Raw genomic sequence first — 27505 nt, 5'->3', positions numbered from 1 at the left:
GGCCTGACACATAGAAAAAACTCAAGTATTTGTTGGTTGAATGCACAAGCTAACAGAGGTTCATTTTTCTCATGGAACAAGAATATGGAAGCAGGTGGGCCTCAGCATGGTTGAGAGGCTTGTCATGCCTTCAGAGAGCCAGGCTCTTTCCACCTTTTCCCTCTGCCAATCTCAGTGTGTTGGGACGTCTCTTTTCATGGTCTCAAGATGGGTGAAATCTTTCCAAGAAGTTCAGCAGTCTCTCCTAAACTGGCCATAACTGGCTTAGACATCCATCCGCAAACCAGCAGTTGGCCAAAAGAAGTAAGATTCCCGACTGGAACAGCTGTCGTGTTCCTCTCCTGGGGCTGATACACAGCCACCTCGGAGCTGGACAAAATCAGAGTTGTGTTGGTTTTTAAAAGAAGGCAGGGTGGAGATCACCCACAGCAGGTTTCCACACAAGATGGGCACGGCTTCTGGAGGATGTTAACAGTCCCCCTTGAATCATGACTCAGAGGTATGCTTATCTTTTGTACCCCAAAAGTCAGAGGACCAGGGTTGCACTGTGATTTTTGTGAGACGGAGGGAACCCTGCAGCAGCCCATCTGTCCCAGGGATTAGTCATGTCACCATCCATTTCCCCATCCCCATCCCTCCCTCTGCTGACCCAACATGCTCCCAGAGTGTGAGGCGAGCCAGCCTCTGCTTCGCTGCCCCATTCTGTTCTACCAGAAAAGGACACCCCCCTTTGTATGGCCCACTGCCTCAAGACCCAAGAAAGAGTCTCACTACTTTTGAATCAAAGGCTTTATCTTTAAGAAAGCAGATTTAGTGAATGAGAATTTTCTTCCATTTTGGTTCTATTGTTTTAAGAAAAGTAAACCAAATTAAAAATTAAAAACTATTTTTTAATAGATAATACATGTACATGGTACAAAATTCAAAAGGTACAAAAGGTGTACACTGAAAAGTCATTCCCACCCCTCTTCCCAGAGGCAATCAGGCTGCCGGGTTGCTGGGTATCCTCCCAGAGAAATCCTAGGCATATGCAGGCAGACATATGATATACATGTGTATTATGTCTGTGTGAAAACATATACACACACATACATCTACACATTTTTCTCCATTCCAAACATTAAGATACCATGGGCTTCTTTTTTCCCCACTTAATCATGCATCTTGGGGACCATTCTATGGTAGTATACACACACAGGATCCATTGTTTTAAGTTTCTGCAAACTCTTCCATTGTTTAAGCTGGTCATAATGTATTTAACCATCCCCCTATACTGGTGGCACTCTCCAACTTTTTGCTATTACAATGTTTCAACAAAACCCTTGTACACAGGTACAATTCTTAGTTCAAAAAGCTGATGCATTTGCACTTTTGACAGACGCTGTCTGGCTGTCCCCCATGGAGTGCCTCCATGTCACACTCCTGCCACCACTGTATCTAGTGCTGCCACCCACAGCCTTGCACTGTGGTCCCACTTCTTGGTTCACATGGCTGAGACATTTCTACCCATCAAGTTACCTTTAGATTCATGACACATTTTGAGCCAAAACATACCTTATCTCTAACATTACTGTAGTTCTTCCCTCTCTTTTTCCCTTCTTGGGGAATAAAAAAAAATCTGTAAAAGGCAATTCCTTTGAAAGATTCAAAACCTCTGACACCTTGTTTCATCTCAAACTTCAAGGTTACTGTATAACACACTCTAAGACCCTCTAAAGTTGTGAAAACTGTTGACCTGTCCTCAAAGTAAGCATTAAGTAGAGGAAAGGTTCAATCTAAATTTTGCTAACAGAGGATGCAAAGTTGCCATGTGGAAAAGCCATTTTATCCAACCGGAATTTCCCAGTCAGTCATCTACCTTGAGCTAGATGCTGGGGAGACTGTGGTAAGACAGGCCCTTACTTTTGTTGCCTAGGGCCAGGCCCGGTGGCCCTGGGCAGGCATGAGTTCGGCACATTTGGGGGACGGATGTAAGGCTGGTGTGGAGCACCCACGGTATTCCCTGTGTTGCCAAGTATGCTGCAGATCGGGCACCAAATCCTCCAGGAGTTTTGCACATTTATTGTGAGAAGAGGGAATACTACTATAGCACTACCTTTTACAATGCATCTTCAGCCTGGCATAGAAGGAATGCTCTGGACTTCATGAAAAGGATCAAGAGAGGGCGTGGGGGATTCTGAAGATGCACGGAACAAGGCACTTTCCTTGGGAATCTCAACCACGGGGACAGATGATGGCACCCATCCTATGGGGCACTTTGTTGTACTGTTCTGCATTAAGATGTTCTTTTACCTTGAGGCCAACACCAGCCATGAGTAAATCATAAAGTGCTTCCTTAAAGTGTTCTTCCTCAGTGCATGTGTCAACTCAGCATCAGCACTTCAGAGCAAGGGGTCAGGCTCAAAGTAACTGTGCTACTGTTAGATGCCTACCTCCCTTTCAGGGTGATCATCAGTCACCTACAGAGCGGGCGAACAAGACCATCTGAGGCAGCAGAAATATGAGGGCACAGGTTACGGCCAGGGCTCACTGTTCAGAGTACCCTTTCAGGCAGGTCTGCTTTGGTCACTAGAGACGTGACATGGGCCTGCCAACATCGACGTCACAACCCTGAGGTCTGAGGTCCCAGGCATGACACTTGGTGAGGTAGTGAAAGGATGGTCTGAAGGCCTTCTCCAGCCTCTGCTCAAGGTTTCAGGAGGTCCCAAGGGCTTGGTGTTGTCAGAGAATGCTTCCCACGCCTGGCCTTCTGGTTGTGCTGACAGACTCAGCGGACACTGGCAGGACCCAGCTATCCTGAAAATATGTAAGGGCTACGAGCTAGAACCATTAAAACGATGAACTTCAGACTAACAGAGATACGCTTGACCAACTGGGAATTTGCCCTCTGTTAAAACACCCCTCAGCGTGACTGACGACTGTTTAACACTCTGCATCTCCCTCTAGTGGTGTTAGCTAACCCCAGTCATCCAGTAGAGACAGAGCACAGGTCAAAGACATCAAAAAATGTCCTAGCATCTCCCCATGCACCTTGCGATCACCCAATCTTGTCCTGCTCACAACAGCTCTGACTGCGGCTTAAGCAGAGCAGTCCCATGCACTCCTTAAGAAGCACACAGTGGGAAGGAGCCCCCAACCCAGAGGCTGGCGGCGATTCCACAGCACTGTGCAGCCTGCCCACTAGCAACTCCCTGTGCTGACTGAGCCTGTCCCTCCTGGGGAAACCTGGTTCCTCCTGAAGCGCACATTTTAAAAAAGTAACTTAAGGATGTTCTTGCTTCCTTTTAACTCTGGAGAAGCCTGTGGGCTTAGAGCATCATGCCACACTATGTCTAGGCATACAGAGAGCCATAGCCCTGGGAAGACCTCTTCTGGCTCTCCAGGTGGTTTCTGAAATGATCAGGGGCCTTGGGGCATCTCCTTAGCCTGTATGGCTTCATTATAAAGTCATATCCTAATGACTCAGAAAGACACTGCCCACACTGAGGGCTGCCTGCAGCACGAGTGAAATGTGAGCTCAAACTGGCTTCTGTAGTCTAATTCAAAGTGTATTCAGGCAACAGAAACTGATTTATCCGTAGTAGGCCTTGTGGATTTAAAAAAAAGGGAACAGAGATCTATGGACACCTCTCTATACCAAAACCAAACCAAATGAAACTCCTGTGAAACACAGCTCAAAATAAATGCCTGCACTTTCAAAAAGAATTACTGGCTGCTTTGGATTAATCATGCCGTACTTTCCCCATCAGCACAGAGGTGGACTCCAGTAACCCCAAAATGTCATCTGCCTCCCCTACCATCTGTGGACAAATACTCCAATAACTGCCCCAACTGCTCACAAAGTCCAGTTAGCCAGGGGTGGGCCTACAGGCTGCTTAACAAGATAACGCAGATGTTTCCCTGACTGAAATAATTTCAAACGCAGTCAAAATTCTGTTTCCTTCCCCTGCCTTCAAAGTGCCACCTGTTCTTTTGCAATAACTGCCTCAACTTCACCCAGCCCTTCAAAACCCCCACATGACCGCGGCTCAGGGACCAGCTGAGGCGGAGCTGCACATGGCCCAAGAAGCGCCCTCACGTGGCAGTTTCTATTTGCAAGCTGCTGCTTCCCCCTGGCTCAGGCAGGCCTTGCTGGCCCTGGTACTGAAACCAGTGGCTGTTTTTAATCCAGCACGTGTGTGTTTTTAAATCTGTACGTCAGCCCTGCTTAATCACATCCATTAGGGAACTAAAAATGAATACATTTCTGTGGCTGCTGAATGCCCCACTTGGTTGACATATTTCAGCTTTTGTGTTACCGTCCAAACCTGCCGCCTGGTATGTTTGCAAGATTTATGCAGAAAGGAGCACAAACCTACTGAACATGACTGAGTTACCAGACTCCTGAGGACCAGGGCAGCAGGAGCTCCGTGTCTGACCTGCACTGGTCATTTCCAAGGATTAAAGTCAACCGTCAGCTGCCCTTCCAAAACCCTCCGAAGTCTAGTCTCAGCCCTACTTCCTAGATGGGTCTCTGAAGCCTCCTGAAGAGACCAGTGTATCCCCTCCTTTCCCAACACACATGCCTTGCACTCCTCTGCATCCTCTTGGGTTTTTAATCATAGTGTATTTTCATTTAAAACAATCTTCCTGCCTGTCAACATCCAATTCTCCCTTTAGATTGGGCCCAAATGCTGCCTCCTCCAGGAAGTTTCCCTGGATCTCTGCAAACCCCACTGCTCTTCCTCCTGACACCCTACTTGCCTTGAGTGCAGGGAACAGTGTCTCTCTCTCTCTCCTGGCTCAGATCATGACCCATCTGCAGTGTAGCCTCATCGAATGTGCCTTCAATGAGGGGGATGCACAGCCCCTCTGCATGCTGTGACTCAAATGAACATTGGAGCAGGGGAAGGTGTAATTTTTATTGAAGTCTCCCCAGCACAAGGTCTGTTTTCAATTTTCTGAGAAATAAACCTGAGTAACGTATAAAAATTAAAACGACACTGAACTTTCATTCCGGTTGCTGTCACTAAGCCTGCTGGTTGGCACCTGGAGGAGCTAGGAACAAAAGGTACCATGGCAGGTGAAAGGCCCAAGTGACCAACACTACATGGGCTGATCATTTCAGCTGCATGCCTTCTGTTTACTGAAAAACATCTCAGATGGTCCAGTTCTGTGGTCAAGTGTGCTGTGTATCTGCCTCCCTGGGCCACCTACTGGGTGCCTGTGCAGTAGGAACTCTGTTTTACATGTCTCTGACTCTTCCTCAGTGCTTATTTCTCAGTGGGTGCTCAATTAATACTTGCTAAACAAATGAATTCTTCTTTATTCAGAGTCCACACAAATACAGGTACCTTTGCAAGTGCAATGTTACTGGAGACATAAAAGTTGATCAACAGAGAAAAGTACTGCTGACATTCTTCACAGGATGCCGGGTGTTATCCGAGCCACATGTTTACAGTCTGATTCCATCAACAGCAGCCAACAGAGATGAACGGAAGCAAAGAGGAGAAAGAAAACATCCAGGTTGTTGAAACCATTACACCTGTATCTCTCGCTTTCAGAACCATTTCACGATCTTGTAGTTGATATACGGTGCTTAAAAGTAAAATCAATGACATACAACCATGGCTGGGGATGTTCAGGAGGCCTTCGCTTTCACCTTGGACAGCAGCATCTCATTCTTGCGGCCCTCCTGGAGGGGAAGCAGAGAGTATAGAGAGAGTGGTGACTACATTAGCACCCACGTGAGGCCAAGATGGCCTCAGTGCCCTTCCCATATCCCTATGGGAGACATCTCCTGGCCAACCCAGTCTCTTGGCATGCTGCCGCCAGCATGGTGAAGCTTCCTGATGACCTATAACATCAACACCAAAATAACTATAATGATGCTACATTTCTGGGCTGTCAGACTGAAAACAGGATGAGAGGGTAGGCACTGTCACTTCTAAAGACTTCATGAAGTCTATGAAACCTCAAGGGGATGGAAACAGAAAGCACACTTATCTGCCAGTCTTGGCGTACTATGGTGAGTGAGTGGGGAAAGGCTTTGGAGACAGCAGCCTAAAAAGAGAGCCCTAGTTTACATAGCAGGCAAAACACGCAGAGTTCTAACAACAGTGAAGGTTAAGAATATTCTTCAAATACAATAAAATAGTCACCTTTGTTAAAAAAAAAAAAAAGAATATTCTTATCTTTAAGAAACTCAGAAAATAGGATAAAAGATATTCATCAAGAGATAATGGGGCCGGGCACGGTGGCTCATGCCTGTAAACCCAGCACTTTGGGAGGCCGAGGCGGGCGGATCACGAGGTCAGAAGATCGAGACCATCCTGGCTAACACGGTGAAACCCCGTCTCTACTAAAATACAAAACTTAGCCGGGCGTGGTGGCGGGCATCTGCAGTCCCAACTACTCGGGAGGCTGAGGCAGGAGAATGGCGTGAACCCGGGAGGCGGAGCTTGCAGTGAGCCAAGATTGTGCCACTGCACTCCAGCCTGGGCGACAGAGCGAGACTCCGTCTCAAAAAAAAAAAAAAAAAAAAAAAACCCGCCCTTCCTTAAAACCAAACTGTATTAAATCAATGGCGTGTGCTACGGGTTATCATTGAGGGAGGTCACTGCCCCATCCTCTGCCTGTAGAATCTGACATCCAGTGGCACAAGTCACCTCTGCATCATTTCATGTTCCCTTCTGGGGTCATCTTCAAAAGCTTCTAACTGCGCCTCCTGCCCTCGTTCCACTGGCCTTAGTAGCTCAGGATACCTGCATCTGCTAGCAAACCTCCAATAACTCCAACCCCATTCTCTGGGCAGGGTCACAAGGAGTCCTGCTTTTAAATTGGGAGATAAAAGCGGTAGCAGAAAGGACCCGGAGAGGTAGAGCTCACAGGCTTGGCAGTGGTCAGGCCTCCAGGGTCTGTGTTTTCCTGGAGGTGCATTTATTATAGGAGAAAAACTTTTACCCTTGAACCCTCTGCACTCAAAACCCCCATGGTCAATTTTTCCACCTCCCTGGGCCAGGGTCAGGTGCTCTCAGATCTCTGGAGGCCCTGATCTTTTGGCGGTGTGATGGCAGCATGACCACAACGACCCTGGTTTTGCTAAGACTAGTGCTGGCTCATCTACGGGATTCAGACGTATCTTTCACTCAGGGAACAAGGAAACAGGTGGGTGCTTGCCTTGGTGGTAAGGCTGAATACTTTGAGGCTGTCAGAAGCAAGGCGCTCTGACACTTTTCAGCACCTTTTTGGGGAGAGGCAGTTCATGGGGAGGGCGGTGGGGGTGACAGAAATAAGGTGATGCTGGGTTACATGTTATTTTCTTTTAGAAAATAACAAAGTTTTCCTTTTTAAAATGGATTGAGATGTATTTGAGGGAAAAAAGACTCCAGCTTAAAACAAATGGAGGGGAAGAGATGGAATAAGAACAGAGAGCTACACTATTATGTTGTTATACTATACTCTCTACTTGTGTATTTTTGAAGATTTCCATAACAAAAATATAAAACAATAAATAAGTTTAAACTGTCACCCACCTCACCATTTAAATGAGGCAAAAACAACCCAGAAGCATCTGAACTCTACCATGGGGAACTGTGTGTGTCACAGCACACTAGATGATGCTTATACTTTTCAGTAGAGACAGCCTACAATGTCACCTAGTATGTGAGCCTACAGAATCATAGTCTCTGTCTCTTCAAAGCAAATATAAAAGAGGCGCTTTGGCTGTTTGTTTCTAGAAGAAAAGGGAATGTCTCATCACCTCAGTCTCTTTCCTGCTGAAAACTCTATCCAGGCCCACTAGGTGCCAGACAGAGAGCTAAGTTCACTCAAGGTTATGTACCCAAAGCCAGCTTCACAAAAATGCAGGGTTTGAATTTATCAGTGCTATGGAATTTAAATCTTAGTTTCATGACCTGATGAAACTGTGGCTTAGAGACACAATTCACTTAATACTGTGATTAAGGTGATGTCAGAGTACATGTTGTTTCCTGGCAGACTTACAATTAATTAGCTCTCTCAGGGTAAGTCAACGGGATTTTAGAGAAAACCCAATGTCTCTAATGAAGAAGCTTCTGGAACCAGAGGAGGCTGGGAGTCAGGATGCAGGCATGACTTGGTACCTAAATGGTGCCCATGGCGCATCACTGTTGCCCATTTAACGTGGGGTAAACCAAACCCAACGAAGGCAACCGCTAAGCTGGCAAAAAAGCTGGCAAAAAACCATCTCGTAGACAATAATGTTGTGTTTTCCATGAAGAATAATTATGGCACACTACAAGTGCTTGGGCCCAGGATGCAGTGAGAATTTAGAACGCAAAAACCAGTGAGGGGATGGTGAGAAGGCAAAATAGAGGGTGCTGGGAGAAGGCTCCACCCTGGATGAAAGTCCAAATTAAACTGTAATATATAAAACAGAAAAGCAGCAGAACTAGTCTGGCTGAAAATATGGGGTAGAGGCTGTGGAGTAGCAAGCAAGTCCCTATCATCACCTCCTCCTCAACACCTGTGGTGGCCCCAAATTACCTCGCAGGAGCAGTGTTTAAGATGCTGGAACACTGACATGTGGTTGCCAATTTTAAATTTTTGCCAAGTAAAATGTTCAAAACAAAAAACAAAACAAAACAAAAAAAAAAACAAAAAAAAGGACTACCCACCATCACAATTATTTTCTAAGACAATTTTAACACCAAAAAATAAAAGGACATGCTAAAGGTGTGGTCAAATATATTTAAATGAAATATGTAAGAACATTCTTACATCCCCTCCCCCTCTTCTGACTTGCTTTGGACTCAGGGAAAGAGGCCCGGCCAGAATCTGGTCTAGGTGTCTTACCTGGCTCTGAAGGAACCACCCTCTGTGTCTGGTGTGACAATGACTGCCAGCACAGGTGGGAACTCAGACCCAAGCCACTTAACACCTCTGAAGGAACTGGTGCTTTGGAGGTCATCCTAAGCTCTCACCTGAGAGCCTGCTGGCCAAGAATGAGCTTTTCCACTTCATTGTCAATTGCTTTGACAGCTTATACTTATCCTCCTCAACTTACTTGATTTTTTGTTTCTACACTGTCAAAAGGGTGTCTCCCAGCAAAATTTGAGATGCAGTTCTCCTTTTGTGAGTTTTGATTAAAGGGAAGGACGAGCTCTGAGTAGGGCAGCAAATTCCTAATTGTTCCCTGCCAGTTCGCTCACTGGCCCTTCTGGGACCTCAGCTTCAGTCTGTGCTAGCCTTAAAGGAGCCCCATACTGAGCCGCAGACCCTCCACTCCCCATTCCTGCACTGCTATGGCTGAAGAACTCTTTCTTCCCATGGCTATGTCCTGCTCACCCTAGAGGGCCCTCCCGGACCACACCACCTAAACCAGTCTCCTCATACGGCAAAGTCTGGAATTGTTACTACTTGTTATGACTTGTTCTTAGCTTGTCATCCGTCTCTCCCACCACAGCGTATGCTCCTTAAGGAGGGGGAGGTCTGCGTTACAACCTGGCATCTGTCCAAGGGTACAGTAGGAGCTGGAACACTGGAAAAGATGATATTTTGAAATGCCTATGGGATATGGCTTCCAGAAGTTAAATCACAAAAAAAAAGTAGTAGAGAAGGGAAAGATGAGGAAGGAAGAAAGAAAGGTCTTAAAATAAGAAAAAAATTATGAGCATGGGAAGACTACATTTTTTATTCTGCAGACCAAACACCAGGATACAACCTACCTTTAACTCTGCTGTATTTTCAGCAGTCTAAACTCACTGAAACCACATGGATTTAGGTTAGGGAGAAGGAATTCCTTAAAATAAAGCTGCTGAGACCCTAGCAAGGGACAAAATGAAGTCTTTTTGGAAAATCTCTTAAGGGCAGGCACTTTTCTTTCTGGAACAATGAAGAGTAACTGCCCAAATGCAGGAAGAAAAAACAGGGAAAACCAAAATTGACTTGAGTGTTGGGTGTTAGGAGATGACAGACCTGGTACTGGATGTTTCAAATTTCTCATCTGACCCAGCGGAACCCACCAAATGAGGAAACTGAGGCTGTGAGGAATTAGGTCATTACCAAAGTACACAGCTGGTAAGTGGTAAATGTAGGATTCAAACCTGTGACACTTCAAAGTTCTCTCTTCCCACACAGTTTCTTGAGGTCCCTCCCTACCCTAAGATTGGCAGGAGAGGAGATTCTGTATCTGAATCCACAACAAATGCTGTTTCCAGGTGGCCCTTGATGTGGACTGATGGAGTCATTTTGTGAGTTTAATGTGCTTACTAAGTGTTAGGAAAACTAATGATGTGATGTCTGGAAACATTTAATTAGACCTCAAGATGGGCCACAGAAAAACGCAATCTTCAGCTACCTAGGCGCCACACTTCACTGCCAGATCACACTCTGTCTTGTTATTTTCCTTCACAGACCAAAGGAAAACCAAATAAACTGCTGTTTTTTAGTGGCTACTTTTGAGGTGAACATATATCTCACGTTAGCCTTAATGTGTTGCCCAGCCTTCCTCTTACCTCCTTGAACTCTTTCACAGTCTTAAAGTATAGCCTCTGCTTTTCTAACAGCTCCAAGTACTGGTCGCTCAACTGGTCTCTTCTCATTTTGTTCTCTTGCTTTTTCTTTTCCATCTGTTGAAACATTGTGGGAAATGGTGATGAAAAGACACCTTCTGCCCAAGGGCTGCTGGCAACATCCACAAGGCAACAGTTGTTAACAGTTTCATGGATTTCCTCCCAGTAAAGGAAGCTTCAATACATAATTTTTGAGGTTGGTTAATTTATTTGCATGATATTACATGGAGGCTCTACAATTTACTCAGCAATTTTTCTATCTCTGAGTATTAACTGTTTCCATTTTTTTTTTTTTCTCACTACAATTTCACAATGGACAGGTTGGTGATTCTCAACTGGGAGCTATTTTGACCCCCCACTCCCCACCTGGCAGTGTCTGGAGACAGTTTTGATTGTCACAACTGTGAGGAGTGGGTGCTACTGGTATCACTGGGTAGAGGCCAGCAATGCTACTAAACATCCTACAGTGCACAGGACACCCCACAGCAAAGGATTATCTGGCCCAAAATGTTAACTGTGCTGAGGCTGAGAAACCCTGATTCAAATAACTGTGCTCATATAATAAAACTGTGTATCCTCTTTTGATTTAATGTAAGTATTTCCATGTCAATACAAACTTTCTACAAATTATCATTTTAAAAACAACACAATGTTCCTGCTGATTGCTAACTTACCCATCTTTCTACTGGTAGACCATTTAGGATATTTTCAGGATTTAGATCATAAATAGATGCGAGGCTTTGATTTAAAGAGACTTTTCTAAGGTACCCAAAAGCTTATTCATTCAACAAATATTGACTTAGAATCTACTGAGTAGCTACACGTAGTGGTGAACATGGCAAAGTCACTGCTCCCACAGAGCGTACATTCTAGTAGAGATTCACATTAAGCAAGCACCCCGACAAACAGACACACAAAATATTCCCACCACTGATCAGTCCTGTGAGGAAAATGACATGGGCGGAGGTGATGGAGAGGAGGGTGGGTGCATGGCCTCCTCAGCCTGGAAGCTCAGGGAGGCCGAGGACACTAGAGCAAGGCTGGCAATGCTATGTGCTATATGTCCAGAAGGTAAACCCAGAGCATCAGCCAGGAAATGAGGGCAGAAAGAGTTACGGTACTGACCGGGTGCCTGACTCATGGCTGGTGCTCAAAAGCTTGTTGAATCACATTCTGAGAGATGCTTTGCCATGGCTTTGCTGATGCCTGACCGTGATTTCTGTGTTACACTTTGGAAAGGATTTGGTAAACACAAGCTACAGGTAAACTGGCTGCATTTTACTCAGTAGTTCCCTCCACACTATAGGCCTCTGTTGACTGCATAGGACAAATGCAACTTGGTGTCCCCAAGGCCTACCCCAATGCTATTCAGAGAAAGACCCATCACATATGGGGACTGATTTGCCTGGTCAAATCCTGACCTTGCATCCAGTTCCTGAGTCCCAAGACCCTGTGCCCTGCTCTTTCCATAGGTCTGCATATGGATGCCTGGTGCACACCCATACTACGTCTCCAGTTTGGTGCCCTCTTGTGCCCAGGTCTCCCAGAGTGGGCAGTCCCCTCTGGGGTCCTTGACTGGTGTCCTACTACACTTGGAGCCCTGGCTCAGCAGCAAGTCCTGATCCCTGCTGACAGAACCCCTAATGCTGCCTCCATGGGTCTCTCACACCCACTCACGATCCTGTCACAGTGACACACTAGCCCACCACAGCTCCCACTACTGTTCCTTCGTGGGCTCCAACTCTCAAAGCAGCAGACACCTTTTCCGCTGTGCTGGATAGGACCTCACAGCTAGGTCCCTCTCTCTTATTAGGACAGCCAGCAGCTCTTATCTCAGGACTTTCCTCTCTGCTCTGTACTTTAGCAAAACACTTCACCATAACTGATTATGTCCTAGTGAGGTAGCAATCCATTTGAATTATGAATTTATCCAGGATCCACTGTGGGAGTTACTGTGGCAACCTAGAAATAATATGAGCTTGAGGCCAGAAAGGCTGGGTTCCAATCCTAGTTCTGCCACTCACTGTGTATCCTTGGACAGCTAATTTAACTTTTTCGAATGCCAGGTCCTTTAGCTAAAATAAGAATATCACCCAGATCACCAGTTTTGTTATGAGAAGCTTATGACATTAAATGTTAAGTGAATGATCCATCATCTGGTCCATAGTAGCTGCTCAACAAAGACAGTTTTTCTTCTTAACATTTCACATCCTAGGATGCCAACTCACTCTGAGAAGCAGGAGTTGAATCTTTGATCTAAGCTTCATTTGCACACTTCTCAGTGTCCCCTTACCTACTTTGTTATTCCCTACTTATCACCTATTCACACCCTAGGTCTGTGAAGTGCTTGTGCCAAGCACTTGCTCACAGTATTACAGAGATCTAGACACCTTACCTCCTCTGAGTGAGGTCAAAATGCTGACTGATATGTGACCTCTTCTTTACTCAGAAACCCTTAGACGGGGCATAAACACCTATTCAATCATTGTTAACCAATGCTGGTCTGCTATGTAACACTCTGAACCTGCTGGTTCTGAGAAACTTGTGCTTGAGAGGACACAGACTCCCCTGCCACATCTATGAGAGCAGGACCCATTATGGCACTGTTACAGGGAAAGCTACATTTAAAACAAACAAACAAACACAATAAAACACATCCATGCAAGTGAGTGCTGTTCCATCCAGAGTGTCAATCAACATTCAACATTCAAAGTGTATCTGGAACCCTCTTTGACAACTGCTCTTTGACTCCATTGAAAGAATTCACCCATTCAACAAATAGTCCTTGAGGGCCTAACCATGGGTTAGGTGCTACATCAGCCACTGGGGATGCAGACCAGAGAAAGAGAGCCCACTCTGCCCTGGGTGCCATTGACCCATTTGGCACCCACCACGGAGGGGAGAGACAGATACAGCAACACCTGGTTTCCACACTGGTCAGCACTGAGGGGCCAAGAGCATGAAGCCTGGGGGAAAGTGAAGAGAGTGAAGGGGTGAGGCCCATTTCTTCCTCTGCTCTGGCTCATAGTCAGCAACAGGAATTCATGGGGTTCTTTCCTTTGGCTTCCGCTTCCTGTTTACACTGCTCTCTGTAAACAGGAAGCGGAAGCCAAAGGAAAGAACCCATGAATTCCTGTTCTTCTTGACTATGAACCAGAGCAGCTTCCTGAGGAGCAATAGAATGGAGGAAGTGTCTAACACACTGACACCTGGGCTGTCACAGGCTTTTGGTCAGCCAGGTTCTCTGTCTTCCACCTATTCACATCCCAGGTCACTGAGAGGGGACTGCATTCGCTCTCTGCAAGACAGCCTATCCTGGCTTGGGTGAGTGTGCATATACAGGCAAGCACTGACTTATGTCATTCTAATTTTGATGGCTGAATAGTCCCAGAAATAGTGCTTGTTACTAGTGATACTTTTTTTCTCCTCCTTTGACATTGTTTTATTGAAGTCATTCACAGAGGGATTAATGGTCTTTTTCTACAGGGAAAGGGACATGGAACACTTCTGCCCTTAGCTCATCTCTTGTGAGATGAGATTACAGGCAACTTGAATGTTTGTCTTCTGTAACAGGGTTTTTTTTATGATGACAGGACCTATGGACAATTCTCTTTTTCATGTGTTTATATTCTGGCATCACTCACTGGAGCCCTTTGCCCCAAGATCATAAGAGGAGAAACCCGACATCCCCGGAAGATTTTACCGCCATGTCGGAGAACCACTCTGGTGTGATACATTTTTAAAACAGGACCATAAGCAAGAGATATTTGGAAGTACTAGTTAGGATTCATCTGAGAATGGTGGTAGGAAACTGCAGCTGTCTCTGTAGGAAAATCCCATGCTGTACCCTGAGTGGTACCTCTCTGTTCTCTTCAGACTTCTGAGGCTCAATTTCCTCTCAGTTTGACAGAACACAGTTCAGCAATGATTTCTCTTTTTTAGAGGGGGGTTCCTGAAAACTAAAATGCTCTCAAGATCTTAAGATTCCTAAGGAATGAATCTCTTGTGGCAGAATGTCAGGTACCACAGATTCCCCGAGGAAGCGAATCTAGTCAAGAGCAGAAGCCTGCTGGTGAAAGGTGGTCTCTTCATCTGTAAAATGGGTGTGATACTGTTCACTTCAGAGGTCTTTCAGGAATGTCAGCACAATGCTTGGTACACAGTAGGTGTTCAATACATGGGAGCTGCTAACAGCAACTTTTGAACGCCTGGGTGTAGGCAGCTCATGGCACAGGCCCTGCCCACTACAGAGTAAGACGCATGGTGGGAATCCCTCTGTAGAAATGTGTCTTTTCAGGATTGAGGGCACACTCCCCAGCTACCAGAAGAGACCTGTTCTTCCCAGGACTTTCCCTGTCACCACTATAAAACCTGGGCTACATTACGGAAAAGAAGCCATCTGACCTTCATTCTACTTTGCTTAATTCCTTCCACAATCTGTTCCATCTGACGTAAAAACTGGTCCCGGGCAGCAGGGGAGGCCATGGCTCTGAAAGAAAAACCAGCAGAGTTATGACAGGGACACAGGACTCTGAGGTAGGGGGAAATGCCAAGCAGTCAGCTCTGTATCCAGATTATACCTCTTGGGAGAGGCAATCAGGCCTTTGCAATGCACAGTGGAGCCATGGGGGCCCTTGCAATCCCAGGCAATTAAGGATGCTAAACCTCTGAGAAGGCATGGAAATTAGCCTGGTCTTATAATTGCATATTAATCTTTTTGTCATACTTTCCCTGTAACTTTCATAACTAATATGTATTTTCTTAAAGTAAAATGTGACTAAAATTAACAAAAACATTATTTATTTGAAATATGGCATGTACTGCTTAAGTAATGAATTTCACTTGGTTTATAAAAAAATTTGAGGATTGGCAGATACTTGAAATTGGTAGACATATTCTGAGATTTCCTAAAACCAGGTCTGAGAAATCTGGTCCTATTTCTAGAAGCAGCAGCTAAACAAGTAGATTCCCTGATGTCCTAAAACATTCTTCTTCACCTCCAACTCTGCAGAGGGAAGGACATCAGGAGGCTCAGAACATAAACACACAAACACACACACCCCACCGCATGCATGCACTGAGAATTATCCTGAAATGGGCTGACGGAGCAGAACTCTTCACAAGACACTCAAACCACAGGCTCTCTCAATCATTGGGAAAGATGAAAATGGCATTTTTACAAATGTCAAAAGGTATTTTACACAGTGAATCTGAATCTTATTAGGAAGCTGTGGGCTTCCGTTTTTTGTTTTTTTTTTTAGAAAAGAAGCTTAAAATCTAGAACCTGTAACTCATTAAGATCTCAGTCTCAATGTGTCCCCTGTCACCTGCCAGAGGACAGCAGAGATTTATGCCAGAGAGAAGGGAAGCATGCTCTCCAAGGAGCAAGTCCTGGGGCTGCTGGATGGTGGGTGGGCAAATGGACATGCTTGAGGGCTGCTTGATTTGGGAACAGGTGGGCCTTGACATCTAGTTTTTAGAGAACAATGTATACATTAACCAAAAAAATCTACCGTGAGATTTCAAAAATCTAAAAAATTATATAAATTCCATTATGTAAATTTTAAAGCATCTCTATGTGTTCATTAACAAATATTAATTTGACAATATACAGAGAGATTTTAGTAGGTAGGCACAGTCAAATTATTGTAAAGTTAACTTTTTTCCTAAGCTCTTCCTTCACTCTACTATCATTATAGTTTTGCAGGTACTCCAGGAGAGTGTAAACAAGATACCTAGCAGAAGGGCTAAAAGAGTAAGAATCACACACCCAGCGGTAAGTCTTGCATGTGCCTTTGTGAAGCACAGTATAGCAGTGTAGAGTGGGCTGAATTCAAAGTGCAGGGTGGCAGGGTATTAGTGGGAAGGAGGACTGACAGTACTTACTGTGAGAAGTTCTCATGAATTGAGTTCAGTAGACTAATCTGGGGAAGTAAAAAAACACATGAAATTATAAGGCAGGCAAAAAGATTTCCACACTACTGCAACTGCTGCAAGCCTGCCTGTCTCCAGATACTGCTTCTGCAAGGAACACAAGCCTTGCTTATGAAGGTTAAAGTAACATATGAAAAAAAAAATGAGCCACATGTTCTGTCTCACAGTTTTCCTCAGGGAACCCACCTTCTTCTCACAGAAAATGCCCTCTTCCTACAGGGCATTCCCAGAGGAATGCAGGGAGAGGGTGCTTTGAAGGGACCTGGACCCCAGCTGAGAGGCCACTAAGCTAACATTAAGGCTCTCTAGGCAAGCTGCCACCACAGTCCTTTCTATCTTGCCAAACACTGCACTTTATTTTCAAGAATAACAGCTTAAGGGAGTCAGAGTATGGAGAGTGAGAGTCATTTACACTCTATTCCTTCCCACAGAATCTTCTTGCCAATGCAGCAAGCTAAGCTGCTGGGTGGCTGAGTGCCTCCGAGGGGATGCTCTCTTCAAGTCCCGGTGGACACTGCCTTAGCCCCACAGCAAATTCTCTTATCTGCCCCAATGATATGGTCCTTGGAAGGGCTCCGAGGCAGGAGTAAGGAAACCTGGGTCATCTTTCTGGCCATAAAACTACTCAACTTGGGAGCTCAGAACTAAGTAAATACCACGTGTGAACTTTAGGTTCACAGTCTGCAATGTAGACTATTTCTTGTCCTTACTACTCCACAGGAAGGTTTTAAAGTTCAAATATCACGGGCATAAATCCATTGAAAATAAAATACCACATTTATTCAAATGTAACATTCTAAACTGGTAACATGGCTTGGAATTAAAAAGCCCAGCTCTCCACTCTGCCTCACAAAATGCCCAGTTTTTAAACAGTGGAACAACATTAAACACTGCTGATGAAGGAAGCTCAATGGGATTTAAGGCCTTTAGGAAGGGGCTGGCCTATCCCTAAGTCAGGGTTGGCAAATCTTTCCTTTGCCAGGTAGGAGGGCCTCAAGGCCAGGATGTGGGGCACAGCTATTCCCCAGGTCTGATGCAAATCCCATAAAATGCATTCATCTATTCAAACGTTTATCAGATGTCTGTTATATGCCTACCACTGTGTAAGGCCCTGAATACAGAAAAAAACAAAACAACTTCTCAAGGAGTGCCCTCTAGGATGACAGAGATCTACCTGGTTTGTCTGACAGCAGGCAGTAAAGGTGACAGTAATTACAGATGCTTCAATTTGGGTTCAGGTAAAAGATACATTTGTAATATTATCCTTATTAAAGTGGTAATTAGTGTAGGCTACAAGGCGATAAAATGAAAACACATTCTGTCAACCTCAAGGTGAGGGGGAGGGTAGGAACAAATATGTACTGAGAATCCATCATGTGTACGGAACTTTACATTTTCTCATTCTGTCCTCATTATAATCATCATCAATGCAATCAGGTGTCATCCCCATTTTACAGGTGAGAAAAATGAGGCCATACTAAAACCCAAATAAACCCAAATCTGACTGACGCCAAAGCCCGTGTTCTCTTCAGGACACCTGCTGCCATGGTGAAGACCAGGACTGTTCTTTTTTAAATTAAGAGATATCTGCATACTGTGCCCGAACCGTTTGCCATCAACTTGGGAAAGCCCTGAGCCATTAATTTAACCTGAGTTTTTAAGCATTAGAAAGATGAAGGAAGTGACAGTGACCCTTTCACCCCTACTTTCAATTTTACAAACCTTTTAGTTCACGCCTATGTCGGCCACTGATTATTAAACAGGTATTTTCTCCCTGTAAACTATAACAAACCCACCACCCCCATTCAGCTGGTTCCTCCCTTCCTTTAAAACTCAAACTAGTTTCACCAACTCCAGAGTTTCCATTGTGTTCCTTTTAACAATGGCATTTCCCCCACAGCACTCTAGAATGGCTGTCCACCAGTCTCACTTCACAGCAGACAGTCTGGGCTCCCAAGGAATCTTGTACTTTCTGACTGGGTATGCCAGCACTTAGCATATAAAATAGACACTCTTTCTGCTAATGCTGAACATATCTGTCCCAGACATCAAGTTCACTTGACTTCCTGGAGTCAACTGCACTGTTAGCTGCTTAGCCATTTTCTTTTCATAAATGTTCTTACCTCTTTTTCCAAATAAACCTTTTTATCGTCCAGGGTATTATACAAAGTGAAGAACTGCTTGGTTTCTTTGTGCACTGCTGAAACTGTAAAGGTAAAGCAATCAGCACATGAGTAAGAACAGGTATCAGAACACCCTACCTGCCCCTCTCCCCCATGTATGCACTGCCAGGACAGCTTTGTCAGGCCTGGGAGCTCACTCTGCAGAAACCCCACAGTGCGTAAACAGAATCTCCTGGGAAGCTTTTAACAAGTCTCAGGACCAATGAAAGGAGAACGTCTGAAGGTGGGACCCGGGTGGTGACAGTGAGTACCCAAAGTTGAAAATTACTCCCACAAATGAACCAGCCACCCTTACCTCATCCAGCTAAAGAACTAGGTGGGGGTTGTAGATATTTGATAATAATTTACGATACAAGTATTTTGATGTAACTGCTTGAAAATGTCCTTAGTGTAAACATGTCTTTATCAGATGATTTTAACCTATGTGAAATTTGTTCTGTGAAATAAATAGATGCAGGTATTATTATTACTAAAAACTTTGAAACAAGTAGGAGTAGAAAAGTAAAGGGAAAGATTTAACTTAAAGCAGAAACTACTTTCTGCTGAAAACTGTCACTGCTGATCCCTGCCTCTGATCATCTGAGTCCAGTGTGAGGACTGGATGAAACCCCAGCCTGGTGGGGCCAGGCCCGTGAAGGAAGCATGTTCTGAACTCCTCCAATAGAGCCAGTGCTCTACCAGGAAGGATGCCAGAAAGACCAAGGCCTCAAGGCAAAATCTTAGGTGGATTTTGAAATACCAGGTGGGAACTGTAGGATAATGGCACTCTGGACTCCGGTACCAGCTCACAGGCCAAGATGCAGATGTGCAAAAGGGGTGAAGCTAGGTGAAGTGGGCCAAGACGATGCAGGACTTAGTACAGTATATTTAGGATTCTGAAGATTACCCAAGAAGTTGCAGGGAGCTATTAAGTATTAAAGCTTTTAGAGTAGAATGATAAAATATATGTTGAAAAAGATCTAATTAGACTCTGGGCAGCAAAGGAAGGTGGCTACAGCAGCAGTCCAGAAGACACAGACAGAACTGGCAAGCAGCTTGAGTCAGAGAAGTAAGACGGGTCCAGTGTGCCTAAGAGGAATATGGGGTGGGGGGGCTGAATTCAGTTTTGTACCTGTTGAGTTTGAGGTATCATGGGGACATACAAGAGTAGGAGCATGGAGAAGAGGTGATCAGTTCTTGCCTGGGGTGAGGACCCTAGAATAGGTTTACAGGATCTGAGTTGGGTATTGAAGAATTTAGCCTGACAGAAGAGAAGGGATCCAGGCACCAGGAACAGGGGGAGTCAAGGCTAAGATGTCAAAGCTTATGGTTTGCTCAGAGGCAGTGTGTGTACTGGCAAGGCCAGAGTGAGGGTTCAGACCAGGAAAGGGGCCTCCAGGCAGGCCACTCAGACTGGGGAGGAACCCAGACATGGTAAAGAAAGAGGCTCTGTTCAGTAAGGCCTGAGGAGTTCCTGAAGATTTGTTAGTAGAGAGAGAAGTGACAGAATCAGATGTGTGGCTAGGGGACTTGGAGGCACTGCAGCTAATGGTCATTTAGCTGAGATATGATGCAAGAGCAGATGTGGCAGGAGTGTTAGGAAGAGAAAGGCAGTGGTAGCCTTGAGGGCCATTCTGAGCCTGATGAGACATGGTCTCTTATTCAGGCTGAGGGGACATGGTCCTGGGTTACTCGGTGAATATGATGCTGTTAAGGGTTAAGGACCACATCAGCAAGAAAGTCTGTAGAGAACAATGAGTGAGGGCTGATCTCTAAACACCAGGGTCACGATGTTCCGTGTGAAGTTGGAAAGTGGTGCAGGAGCTCAGGGGAAGGCTATGTGGCTGACGAGGATGAGGGCTGCTTTGAAGCTTTATTCTAAGAGCTCAACTGGTTCAACCATCTGTCCATGGAGAGGGCAGTGAGAGCACCACAGTGCTGCTCCCGGGACTGCCAAGTAGGCCTGTTGATGAAACAGAGCTTTCTGGTGGTGGCCTTTGTGGACTGTGCTCTGGTGCATGCTCCCCCATGCTAAAGTGGAACAGACCCCTCGCCTGTCCCTCCCCAGCCTGGAGAGCTTGTCTGTGGTCGATGCACCTACTCTGGCGGTAGAGTTCAATAAATCTCTTCTGATACTGTATCAGCTCGGCACGGCTAGGGACTTCATCAATCTTGCGGTGCAAAATCGCTATTTCTCGATTTCTTCGAGCCTAAATGCAAGAGGGAAGCAGAGACAGTACTACTTGGTAAAAGGCCTTACATGTTCTCTAGGGAGCCAAAATACTGCCTGCACCCCGACCTGAGCCCAACCACAAGCCCTACAATGTAGGCACAAACTTCTGCCATCAGCATAAAGGTCCCCATCTCAGATTCGGATTGACTTTCCCACTTTCCTAGGTGTGGGAGGAGGCGACTGTGAACTGAACCACAGAAGGCACCAAATAAATGGACCAGGAGGGAAGACACTGAATGGAAAGGGCTTCTACGGACAGAGCCTGCAGCTAGCCCACCAGGCCCCAAGGAGTCTAGAGTAGCCAGCTCCACCACTGCCAGGTGGGGAGAGGCAACAACAGGAATGCTTCAGATGATGGGAAGCTATGCCACCTTGCTGCCTCCAGATACAACCCAAATTCCTCATCCTGGTTGAAAACCTCCTACAACCTACTCCTCAAATACTTTCCAGCATTTTCTCCCTTCCACGGACTCAGGAAACTGCCCTACTGACTGGGTCTGGGAGGCATGGCACTGCTGTGTGGTGTAGCATGGTGCAAGGGCAGCTGCAGGGGGAACAAGCCACTCATTTGTGCATGGCTCCCACTGAACATGTGTAGACTCTGGACCAAGTAGGCTCTGAGTGCTGCCTTTCTTCTGTGCCTGCATCCCTCTATCCACCACATCCTCCCACTCTCCTGCCTGCTTCACCTGCAGCAGCAGATGTGAATCTCTAATTCACTGGTAAATAGGAGACTCCTGGTGGGAAACTCATATTCATGTCTGGTGACCTAATCCAAAACTGGGTCTCTGCAGCTCTAGGGAGAGGGAAGGATGTATTTCTCCCTTAGGCCAAGGCTATGCTCCCCATGGGTGCTCAGGCACTCACTCCTGGTTTTCTTTCAGGAGTCTTAAGACACAACTCTTCAGTCTTTTACTGCATCTGTAACTTTTCTCTAGCTACTGACCCTTCTCATCAGCATTAAATACATTCCTACGTCCTCGCTTCCTAAAAAGCCCTTCTTTAATCGCCATCACCTTTCAGCTACCAGTCTCTCTCTTCCCTTTTATAGGGAAGAGAAATGTACTGAGAGCCACGCATATGGGAGCCTCTGTCCACCTTCAACCCACTGCGACTGGGCTCTCCCCAGTGCCCCACTGAACTGCTTTTGCCAAAGTCACTGCACACCTTCTCAGGGACACACCTAATGGACAATTCTCAGCTCCTAGCCTTCTTGATTTCTAGTGGCACTTCCCCACCTCTCAGCTGAGCTCTCTGCTCGGCTCCCATGAGCCTCATGCACTTGTTTTCCCTTCTGGCTGCTCAGGCGCATCCTCACTGGAGATCCCTCCTTTTGCTCTGCCTGTCCTCACATGCGCTCACCAGGGTGTAGTCTCAGGGCCTCTTCCACATTCCACAGCCCCAGTCCTCATCAACATTGCAGATACCCAAATCTCCAGCCCACACTATTCTGGGAGTCAGATCTGACAACCAAGTACTCCTTGGACATTTCAATGTGGTTGAATACCCCAACTTTGAAAAGCCCCAAACAGATCTCATTAACACTCCTATTTATACTCCTCCTCTCACCCTTAACCCTAGTCCATTCCTTCTCTTTTATGCTTCTTCTCTATGAATAACACAAATATTATCCACCCTTGTGTTAGAAATTCCAGCATCATCCTTGACTCCTCTTTTTATCTCAATTGATACTAAGTTCCATTAGCTACAGCTCTGCAATCTGTCCCATCAGTTCATTTCCATGCATTCTACAGCCACTGCCTAACTCAGGCCCTTGCCCTCAGCAAGCTACTGGCTTTACTGAAGGTTTCTTCTGGCCAGTCTGAAGCTGCCCTTAATAAACAATTTGCACATAAACTCCCTTGAACTCGATGTATATATAGACATGTCTTGGTTCTCAAATAGCCAGCATTTCCAGGAGATGGGTCATCCTATTAGTTCTGGGACCTGATGCAATGCTGAATACATACAAAGCACTCAGTCAAAAAGTTTCCAAATATGCAGCTGTACTGTCCCGATTTTATGTAATTCTATGCCTCTTTAAAGATTACTAGGGACTGTAACAAGGACAAATTTGACTCACCCAAATTTAGCCATCTCAGCTCAGCAAAGTAAGTAGGTGCCAGAGAGCTGGGAAAGGGGATCTCACTAGTCTCTGCAGCCCTTTGGCCATTCCTACCAGAGCTCGGCCTTTCCCTCCAGAGAACAGAAGGTTGGCTTGAACCAAAGTGTGACAGAAGGAACTTCTGGCTTTTGAGCTTCCATGGGCCAGATCCCAGCAACGTAGGGGATTTTAAATGTAATTTTCACTCTGTATGAATTAAACTTTAGAGCTAATTTTGAAACCTATCTCCCCCATATTTGATGTCACTCTCACAAACCACTGGTTATCCAAACAAACAAACAACAACAACAAAAAAACCCAGCTGAAAGGGCACTTAATTTCAGAGGAACAGTAGCACAATTCTTGTTTAGTACTTGATGAGTACTGGGGAACTGGAATCCAGACTCTGGCACCTACCAGCTGCTTGACTGTGGGAAAGTCAATTTCTTCATAAAGAAAATGGGATGTAATATCCACTCTCCACCTGGGGTAAGGATTAACTCAAAGGAGTGGTTATGAAAGTAACATACCAAGGTGAGATGTTAATACCAACATCTTAAATTACTGAGTTACACTCCAGATAGTAAGAAGACTGGTGAACAGCAGCCTCATTACTCATCTTTTCTAATTCTTAGACATTGAGACTTTCTAGTTATGTCATAGGACATCTAAACCTAGTTAGAAGAATTTATGCATATTTCTGGCCTTCTTTTACTTACCTGTAGTAAACGTATCTTGTAAAGTTTCTCTTTCTCCATATTATACCGCCTGTCTAGGTCGTCCTAAAAATTGGAAAAGGCTGTAATTATCTGGGAATAGAAAACTTTCACTCTTTAATGGAGTCTTTAAAAGTTGAATATGTTTTTATCATATCTCCCCCATCCCAAGGCCTTAAATTTCTCTTCTTAAATGCCCAAATTTACTGTCTGGGTCCTATCTCATTTGAGACCCTTGATACCCTCTCATATCATGTTATAACAACTCTTCCTTCTGGGACCCAGGACAAATCCAGTATTCTTAAGTGAAGTAACCTCCAAACGTATATGCCCTTCCCCTGCAAAAACCGATGATGATGTAGAGACAAACCATTAGTTGAAGAATGTGTTGTTGTATGCCTGTGTTTGGAGATGACGTCAGTTTTCTATGTTTCTACTTAGAGCTGTGTCATCCAATGTGATAGCCACTAGCCACAGTGGACAGTGCAGAACAGAACATTTCCATCACTGCGAAAAATTATCTTGGACAGCATTGATACAGAAAATAGAAAGAAACTAGTCCCTCATTGAAACCAGCAAGGTAAGAGACATGGCTGGTCTGTCGTCTCAGAGGAAGTTACAAAAGGGGTCAAAGGAGCCCCTCCTTCCTCAGCATAGGGAATATAAACACACACATACACACACACCCCCACCCACCCACCCAAGGGACTCAGCTGTAGGCAAAATCCAACAGACTTCACTGGAAGAGTGCTGAAGCTCATTCTCCTGGGAGATTATGAGGGTACAAAGGGAAGAGGAACCCTTACAGAAGACAAATGCTTACAGTTTTCATGCTTTTCCTTTCCTCCACTTCCTTTCCTATCTCTTTCTTCTGGAGGGTTTTGGAATGAGGGTAGCACTGGTTTAACTCAGAAGAGGGTGGCAAACTACAGTCTATGAGCTAAATCCTACAACCTTTGGGCCAAATATGCCTTGTGGCCCATTTTTGTAATCCAAGTTTTATTGGAACACAGCCATGTCCATTCATTTACAGATCAACTATGGTCACTACAGCAGAGCTGGCTCACAGAGCCGAAAAGAGTTACTATGTGGACCTTTACAGAAACAGTTTGCTGAGTCTGGTATATAGTACAACAGAGAGAGAAGGTTTTCCCCTCTGTGCCACCCAACCCCTCAGAGCCCGAGTGGTGACCAGCATATGCGGCCAACGCAGGCCTCTCCCCTTCCCAGCTGAGGTGCCAGCATGAAAACAAGATGCTGGTACACAGGACTGGGAGAAAACCCACCAGAAGGGTCACCTTCAGGGCCACTGCTGGGGAGACCCTGCCTCCATCTGAGGGCCAGCTGTATCAAACAGGACAATGCCCTGGAAAGCCTAGATGCAGAGTCTGCCGTAGAGCACATTAAAGTAGGCATGAGAAGCCATCCCAGGACAGTGGAAAGCTGGCCGCCTGCCCTCAGGAGACAATGCCAATCCCGAGCAGGCAGGTACTTACGTCATGAGTCATTGCAGAGGTCAAGGTACCAGGCGGCTCTCCACCGGAGAGGGTCTGAAACAATGAAAACATAATAAACACCTCTCCTGAGCATTTGGGACTAGGACAGAAGCCAAGGATCCAGATGTAGGAAGGGGCATAAGGGTGCAGCTGAGAAATGCGTTGATGTCCCCCAAGCATGTCTGAAGAGAGCAGAAAGGGCACTGCCCTTAGATGAGCCCCAGATTTTAAATTGTCCTTAGGTGTCTGTCAGTTACACACTAACACGGTAAACTGTACAGCTCTTTTTGAATGTAAGAATCTCGCTAACAAGATGTGCTGAGAAGAGAAATGAGATCCTACGAGTCTAATTCGTGCAAACTCAGAGGCTCAAAACTCAAGCTGATGATTTGAGCTTTAAAGGTTTAAAGTTTTAGAAACAACAGGAGAGGCGGGCTGTGTGACGATGAGCCTGGGATACCACTGCCTCCTAGGCTCTCCTATGCACCCACGCCGGTCCCCTCACAGATGTGAAGAGTTGTATGGCTCGGATGAAATAATGCAACCACGCAGGAGAGTGAAAAGGGCCCTGCAAGACCTTCGTCTCCCCGCTGGGCATGGCGGTGTCCTGTACAGCCATGGCCACAGTCCAGTGCAGAGTGCTGGGCCAGGCAACAGGGCATGTGGTCTGGCGCTGGGTGGCTGGACACTCTTGTCCTCCCTAAGCTTCAAGTTCCCTGTTTCTTAAAATTTAAGGTTTAATGAAAATTCATGTGAGCTCCTTGGAAGATCAAGTCCTCTGTTCCAAGAACCAGCTGTGCAGGTGTGTTTCACAAACCTGGACTGCTCCTGCAAGCTTAGGGCTCTTCCGTGAAATCCAACACTGCTCTCTCCTGCTTCATGTTTGTTGCTGCCTTTTGGGAGTGGGGCATTATCCTTGAGCAGGAAAGGAGGAAGGTGAAATGAGTAAACTGGCAGAAAATTTAAAGAATGGGTGAGCAGGAAATAGAGCTCAGACTTTTCCCAGAAACATCTCCCTAAACAGAGGGAGGCCAGAAGTGTAATCTGGTAATTCATGTCTGGGTTGCTGCCTTCCACACCCTCTGCTGCCTTTTACTCCCAGAGGAAAGAGAGAAGAGATGGATGCAAATCTAAGAAGGTCACAGAAGGAAAACAGTTGAGAAATGTGTATTTACAGGATGAGTTAGCACCAGCTGTCTGCTCGTTGGTCCTCTAGAACTATCTTTTCCCTGTGTAAGTCGTAATAACACCTGACAGTCTCAAGGACTAATTCAGAGCCTTTACCTTTTCATCTCCACGTGGTGCTCTCTCAGCTTTCAGGTTTTCAATTTCTTGCTGTAGCCGTGTCATCTCCTCCTTTAAAAGTGACATGAAAATTTACAAAATTCAGACAAGCCAGTAATTAGATGCAATTATTCAACTATTTGGTCCACAAGTCTTATTTTCACATTTCATGAGTTTATTCTATGATGAAAAGCTAATGGGGTAGCTTCCCTGATCTCCAATTATCAGCCTGGGAAAGTTCTTTTCAGGAGGCTACAGGCTGCTCTTCCTCCATCAAAAGAGGCCTTTCTTTCTGAAGGGCTGGTGAGTGTGTAGTAATCACTGGGCATTGAAATGAACAAGTGATCTAGAGCCTAGTTCCAATTAGTCTTGACTGTTTCCTCTCTCCAGCAGGCCTCAACCTTATTCACCTGTCCATCTTCCAGCCTGGTGCTCTGCCTCATCAAGTACCTCTTCCACTTGCCGTCCTCCCTGGCCCTTAAGTAAGATCTAGCTTTTTGATGGCTCCTGTGCTGAAGTGTTCTTTCCTCCCCTGGAGCTCACACAGAACTTGCCGGGCCTCATTTCCTATCTCACACTAGAGTCACCTGAGCACGCATCACTCCCACGACCAGACTACAGATTTCCAGATGGTGGCAGCCAGGACTTATACATAGGACATAGACATCCCAGGTTTTCAGGACAGCCCTGGTTTTGTATGATGTTACTCTTTTCACAAAGGCCATGTGTCAACAAAATACATTTTTTCAAAAACTTCATACAACTTTTCTTTCAAATACCAAAGTTAGGTGGCATTGTTTGTTTTGGGGTTTGGCACAAAGTTACTAATCTGACTTACTTCTGGTGTCGTTGTAGGGTACCAACCATGGTGCTCTACTTGGCTTATACAACTGACAACTGCTGGATCAATCTGCTTTTTTTTTTTTTTTTTTGATGAATCTGCTTTTTAAACTGCACTGGATAGGATGCCACAACAGGACAATGGAGGTAAACCAAGAGATTTGGTAAGAGTCCTGGTTTATTTGCTGACACCAAACAACACTT

The 27505-nt window shown here is 45.5% G+C and overlaps 1 protein-coding gene and 1 long non-coding RNA gene across 6 annotated transcripts in view; one reads left to right on the top strand and one right to left on the bottom strand.

The window, feature by feature from the left end:
• Positions 1–774: 774 nt before the first annotated feature.
• Positions 775–27505, bottom strand: part of CCDC93 (CCC complex scaffolding subunit CCDC93) — a 94295-nt gene continuing 67564 nt past the window's right edge. For all 3 annotated transcript variants that reach the window (XM_017863369.1, XM_017863371.1, XM_017863372.1), the window contains exons 16-24: positions 26462–26533; positions 25178–25231; positions 23685–23747; positions 20730–20838; positions 18590–18672; positions 16419–16456; positions 14937–15021; positions 10476–10589; positions 775–5674 (exon numbers count right to left, since the gene is read on the bottom strand). In XM_017863369.1, coding sequence (XP_017718858.1) covers positions 5621–5674; positions 10476–10589; positions 14937–15021; positions 16419–16456; positions 18590–18672; positions 20730–20838; positions 23685–23747; positions 25178–25231; positions 26462–26533 — 672 coding nt within the window. In that variant the 3' untranslated portion in view covers positions 775–5620. The remainder of the gene's footprint in view (positions 5675–10475; positions 10590–14936; positions 15022–16418; positions 16457–18589; positions 18673–20729; positions 20839–23684; positions 23748–25177; positions 25232–26461; positions 26534–27505) is intronic.
• On the top strand, positions 10617–27501 carry LOC108522918 (uncharacterized). Of its 3 annotated transcripts, none has more exons than XR_001883640.1 (6): positions 10617–10728; positions 10853–11123; positions 16232–16308; positions 21026–21181; positions 24123–24261; positions 26855–27501. It is a non-coding gene; the product is annotated as an uncharacterized LOC108522918 (long non-coding RNA). The 3 variants fall into 3 exon arrangements; XR_001883639.1 differs by having other exon boundaries at positions 26852–27501; XR_001883641.1 differs by lacking the exon at positions 24123–24261.

Source organism: Rhinopithecus bieti, unplaced genomic scaffold (genome assembly GCF_001698545.2).
Source record: "Rhinopithecus bieti isolate Rb0 unplaced genomic scaffold, ASM169854v2 scaffold_70608, whole genome shotgun sequence".
NCBI classification, from domain to species: Eukaryota; Metazoa; Chordata; class Mammalia; order Primates; family Cercopithecidae; genus Rhinopithecus; species Rhinopithecus bieti.
The sequence above is the reverse complement of the archived record's forward strand: the minus strand, read 5'-3'. Positions and strand labels throughout refer to the sequence as shown.